The sequence below is a fragment of the Haliotis cracherodii genome, unplaced genomic scaffold (genome assembly GCF_022045235.1).
Source record: "Haliotis cracherodii isolate W230 unplaced genomic scaffold, xgHalCrac1.p SCAF_20, whole genome shotgun sequence".
Lineage (NCBI taxonomy): Eukaryota > Metazoa > Mollusca > Gastropoda > Lepetellida > Haliotidae > Haliotis > Haliotis cracherodii.
Window position 1 is genome coordinate 17,662,967 of NW_027266276.1, and position 6,000 is coordinate 17,668,966.

A 6,000-nucleotide genomic window follows, 5' to 3' on the forward strand; every position below is an offset into this window, starting at 1 on the left:
GTGTGACAGAACATGACATGATGTGACTGTGTGTTACGTGAAATGATGTGCCTGTGTGTGACAGAACATGTCATGATGTGACTGTGTGTTACGTGAAATGATGTGCCTGTGTGTGACAGAACATGACATGATGTGACTGTGTGTTACGTGAAATGACGTGCCTGTGTGTGACAGAACATGACATGATGTGACTGTGTGTTACGTGAAATGACGTGCCTGTATGTGACAGAACATGACATGATGTGACTGTGTGTTACGTGAAATGACGTGCCTGTGTGTGACAGAACATGACATGATGTGACTGTGTGTTACGTGAAATGACGTGCCTGTATGTGACAGAACATGACATACCTGTGCCGGAAAGAACCAGAAAAACATGTTGCTGTTGGTAGTCTTGTTGACAGTTAGGAAGCCGGAGTGCCCCGGTTGGGGAATGTAGGACCCCGTTTCACTCACCAGCCGGGCTATGAAGACAAGGAGTCATTTATTGACATCAATAGAATAATACAGGTTTGGGCCAATGGAAGTTTCTACAGGTTACCATGTTCGTCTGTATAGTGTTACAGAACTGAGACAAACTATGGAAGTTTCTACTGGTTACTATGTTCGTCTGTATAGTGTTACAGAACTGAGACAAACTATGGAAGTTTCTACTGATTACTATGTTCGTCTGTATAGTGTTACAGAACTGAGACAAACTATGGAAGTTTCTACTGGTTACCATGTTTGACTGTATAGTGTTACAGAACTGAGACAAACTATGGAAGTTTCTACTGATTACCATGTTCGTCTGTATAGTGTTACAGAACTGAGACAAACTATGGAAGTTTCTACTGATTACCATGTTTGACTGTATAGTGTTACAGAACTGAGACAAACTATGGAAGTTTCTACTGGTTACTATGTTCGTCTGTATAGTGTTACAGAACTGAGACAAACTATGGAAGTTTCTACTGATTACCATGTTTGACTGTATAGTGTTACAGAACTGAGACAAACTATGGAAGTTTCTACTGGTTACTATGTGACTGTGTGTTACGTGAAATGACGTGCCTGTATGTGACAGAACATGACATGATGTGACTGTGTGTTACGTGATATGACGTGCCTGTGTGTGACAGAACATGACATGATGTGACTGTGTGTTACGTGAAATGATGTGCCTGTATGTGACTACTATGTTCGTCTGTACAGTGTTACAGAACTGAGACAAACTATGGAAGTTTCTACTGATTACCATGTTTGACTGTATAGTGTTACAGAACTGAGACAAACTATGGAAGTTTCTACTGGTTACTATGTTTGACTGTATAGTGTTACAGAACTGTGACAAACTATGGAAGTTTCTACTGGTTACTATGTTTGACTGTATAGTGTTACAGGACTGTGACAAACTATGAAAGTTTCTACTGGTTACTATGTTTGACTGTATAGTGTTACAGAACTGAGACAAACTATGGAAGTTTCTACTGGTTACTATGTTTGACTGTATAGTGTTACAGGACTGTGACAAACTATGGAAGTTTCTACTGGTTACTATGTTTGACTGTATAGTGTTACAGGACTGTGACAAACTATGGAAGTTTCTACTGATTACCATGTTTGACTGTATAGTGTTACAGAACTGAGACAAACTATGGAAGTTTCTACTGGTTACTATGTTTGACTGTATAGTGTTACAGGACTGTGACAAACTATGGAAGTTTCTACTGGTTACTATGTTTGACTGTATAGTGTTACAGAACTGAGACAAATTATGGAAGCATCTACTGGTTATTATGTTTGACTGTATAGTGTTTCAGGACTGTGACAAACTATGGAAGTTTCTACTGGTTACTATGTTTGACTGTATAGTGTCACAGAACTGAGACAAATTATGGAAGTATCTACTGGTTATTATGTTTGACTGTATAGTGTTACAGGACTGTGACAAACTATGGAAGTTTCTACTGGTTACCATGTTCCCCTGTATAGTGTTACAGAGCTGAGACAAACTATGGAAGTATCTACTGGTTACTATGTTTGACTGTATAGTGTTACAGAACTGAGACAAATTATGGCAGTTTCTACTGATTACCATGTTCCTCTGTATAGTGTTACAGAACTGAGACAAACTATGGAAGTTTCTACTGATTACTATGTTTGACTGTATAGTGTTACAGAACTGAGACAAACTATGGAAGTTTCTACTGGTTACTATGTTCGTCTGTATAGTGTTACAGAACTGAGACAAACTATGGAAGTTTCTACTGATTACTATGTTTGTCTGTTCAAACATCAATTTCATCAATTTAATATGCATGTATATCCCTAAGGCAGCAGAATTAGGGTTTCGAATTTCTTTATTTCACATACTGAAGAGGCCACAGGCCTATAGTACAAGTTGAAGAATATACAGTTTTATACAATTTATGTACATATCTCACCAGATCACCTCACGTCATTCCACCTCGCATCTCAACACAGTCACATAATTTCACACATTCAGTACAATACCATGACCTGTAATTTCATAATTTCTATATTACCATATCACATCTTGTTATATCATACAACATATTCTATAACATCATATCATATTGTATCATTATTATAAGATCATATTATATAGTATTATTTCATATAACATTATCATAACATACTATACATACCATCGTACCATATATCACAACTATATTGTATCACATTTCAACATGTCATATCACACAACACATTAGCAATGTCATAGCTTGTCCCATCTCATCTTATCATATCATACCATATAATGCCATGTCATTCCATGCCAATTTATTTCATATCAATCAATCAATATTTATTCAACACTGGAAGACCGCAAGCCATATAATATGTACACTAAAAAACAGTATTTACACAATTTCTATAATACACATAATATATTGCATCATATCCCCTCATGCATCATATCACACCACATCACTTCATATCATATCACATCATGTCATGTCACATCATATCATTTCATATACATATAACTATACTTAACCATTTGTAATATCACGTCCCACAATATCATATGACAGCCGAGTAGTTTAATACCATTTCTAACTCTTTTGTTTGTAGTTTATTCAGATGGCAAATATCTATAAATATGTACTTAATGTATATACACAATAGTTTCCTAGTACCAAGCAGCTAAGATTATTCTTTCATAAGGTTCTGTCGGTATAAATAGGCATAATATATGAACATGGACACATTTTGTAAGATACTTCTTTTTGTGTTTGACAGCAATGTAACAAATTTAATAATATTAGGGTACCTGTAATAATAAGCTTGCAGGTATTTTTCTCTAAGGTGTAAATACACTGGACATACAAGTAAGAAATGAAATTCATCTTCTACTGAGTTTAAACTACATAGATTACAGATTCTTTCTTCACGAGGAATGTTTACATAGCGCCCTGTTTCTATCAAAATGTCGTGAGAAGAACATCTAAAACGTGAAATAGCCGTTCGAAATTTTTTAACATTAACTTTTGATAAATAATCTTCCATAATTATTTCTGATTTAAACATTTTGTAATAAAAGCATTTGTTTGTTAGAGTCAATGATGCAGTCCAAGATTGTAAATAAATATCCTTTAATCTCTGGGTTAATGAAAGTATAAACATTGGTTTGGAATACACATTTTGGTTTTGCCAAATATCACCAAAGCCACAATTGAAAAGTAATTCTCTAACACCTGTAACCCAGTTTCTTTTCCCATTATTATCATAAACTATCATCATATTATAACACTTTTTTGGCAATCTATATGAGGGCATGTCAACAAGTCTCAGCCAGTATTTAATAACTTTTATATTTGAATATACATAGAGAGGGAATCTTCCACATTCTCCATACACCACCAAGCTGGAAGTGTTTATTTTAACACCTAAATACTTTTTGCAAACATATAAATGAATCCTTTCTATGGCATCAAAGTGCTGTAAACCCCAGACTTCTGCCCCATACAACAAAATGGGGAGTATCTTTATATCAAATATTTTAAAAAAAGATTGATGAGAAATGGTTTCTAAAACTTTCAAACTCTTATGGATACTTACAAAGACCTTTCTTGCTTGTAAAGCAGCTTGATACAAATGTTTATGCCATGACAAGTTTCTACTGAAGTAAACACCAAGATATTTATAAAATCCTGTAGTTTCTATTTTTTTGTCCTTTGAAGGACCAATATTCTTTACTTGCTAAATGACCTCCATTCTTAAATACCAAAACTTTTGTTTTACTCATGTTAACTGTTAGCTTCCATTTATTGCAGTAACTTTCAAGTTCATTAATTTGACACTGCAGTCCTTTGATTGTTGATCAAAAGAGAGCAATATCATCTGCAAATAAAAGTAAAAATATCTGTGTAATTTCTGGATGGAGCTGAACACCATAATTACAGTTGGTATTTATTTGCACAGCCAGTTCATTTATGAAAAAAGTAAAGAGAAATGGGCTTAAGATGCATCCTTGTCTTACTCCTAACTGACTAATAAATGTTTCTGAAATCTCATTATTGTTTCGCACACACACCTTAATATTCTCGTAAATGCTACCCAATAGTTTGTTCATCTTAAAGCTGAGGCCATGTGATCTTAAAAGGTTCCATAGTTTATGTCTCTGCACTGAGTCAAATGCCTTGGCAAAGTCAACGAAGAGCACATAAAGTTTCCTACCCTTGACACTGAGGTATTTGTTAACTAAAACTTGGAGGATAGAAATGTTGTCAATAGTTGAATAGCCATGTTTGTCTGTTATTGTGGCAACTTTAAGTGCGCTTCTGGTGAAACCGATTTGTCACTCGACCGATACAAATTATTGTCCATTAATAGTACCTCCTCACCAGCACTCGTGTGGAAGGTTGATAGTCTGGACTAAGGAAGCTTTCGTCATATTGCAGGAAATTTATATATATATTTTCTCCAACTGCACACAAATCTCACGACGAAGTTGTTTCGAAGCCGCATATATGACAACATATTTTATCAAGCGTATATTTTCACAGCACCTTTCTCTATGTCGCCTCTCTCTATGTAGGGCGTCAGCAGGAGGGGCTGCCCCGGGTCCACGCCTTTGTTGAGGGCATGGGGGTAGGGCTTCGGAAACATGCTCCGGAAGTAGTCCAACTGTCTGGCCGCTGCCACTGATGCCATAATGAACAGCACTTCCAACATGGAGAACTTCATTGCTGGTAACTGTCCTGACAAATAAAAATCTCTTTAACTGGATCGAGAGAGTGATTTAAGTTTCAGTACAACGTCAACACTACTACACCCGTGATGAAGGGGTCAGTGAGGATGTTTCCAAGCTTTTACGGATATTCCAGCCACAGCCAAGATTCCAAGAATGAAGTGAATGGTCTTCATTAATCTGCATATCTACGAGGTAACATGTTCCAGAGGAAGGCTTGCCAGTGCGTCTAATTCAGTCGACATCTACATTTCTCTATTGTGAGAGGGACCCAATATGACTGTATAGATGTTGGCATGTGGAAACTAGCCGATAGTACTTTGGAACTAGGTTAGTAATCTTCGAAGTACAGTTCCCCTCACTTATTGATAAACGTGTTGTGTTGGCTACTGGGTGTTTGTTACATCAGTATCTCGTGGGAATTCCCATGCTGCTTACATACAATTTCGCTGTAGCAGTATTTTGGATGATACCTACATGAAGGTGACGTGGCGAATTCCTGCCGTTGCGTTGATAGTGAATTAAAATAACTAAGTCTTCATAAATTATTGTACATGGTCAGGTACATCTGGTCGTTGATTTTGCGAACAAAAGTGGCAATTATCCTGCGAAGAGAGATAGAATATAGTGAAACTGACCACGACCAACAGACTGGCCATTGACCTACCTCCTTCAAGTCGTACGATGCGTGCCTCGTGATAAGATAAAGCAGATCGGTCGTTTCAAAACGTGGTGAAAAGGATGATGTACACGTTCATGTATTATTTAAAGCACTTTGTGCTTCTGCTTTTTAATTTATC

The 6,000-nt window shown here is 36.5% G+C and overlaps 1 protein-coding gene across 3 annotated transcripts in view; it reads right to left on the reverse strand.

Moving 5' to 3' along the window:
- Nucleotides 1–5,493, reverse strand: part of LOC139470373 (probable serine carboxypeptidase CPVL) — a 28,656-nt gene extending 23,163 nt beyond the window's left edge. For all 3 annotated transcript variants that reach the window (XM_071252782.1, XM_071252781.1, XM_071252780.1), the window contains exons 1-2: nucleotides 5,019–5,493; nucleotides 352–464 (exon numbers count right to left, since the gene is read on the reverse strand). In XM_071252782.1, coding sequence (XP_071108883.1) covers nucleotides 352–464; nucleotides 5,019–5,196 — 291 coding nt within the window. In that variant the 5' untranslated portion in view covers nucleotides 5,197–5,493. The remainder of the gene's footprint in view (nucleotides 1–351; nucleotides 465–5,018) is intronic.
- Nucleotides 5,494–6,000: the final 507 nt, after the last annotated feature.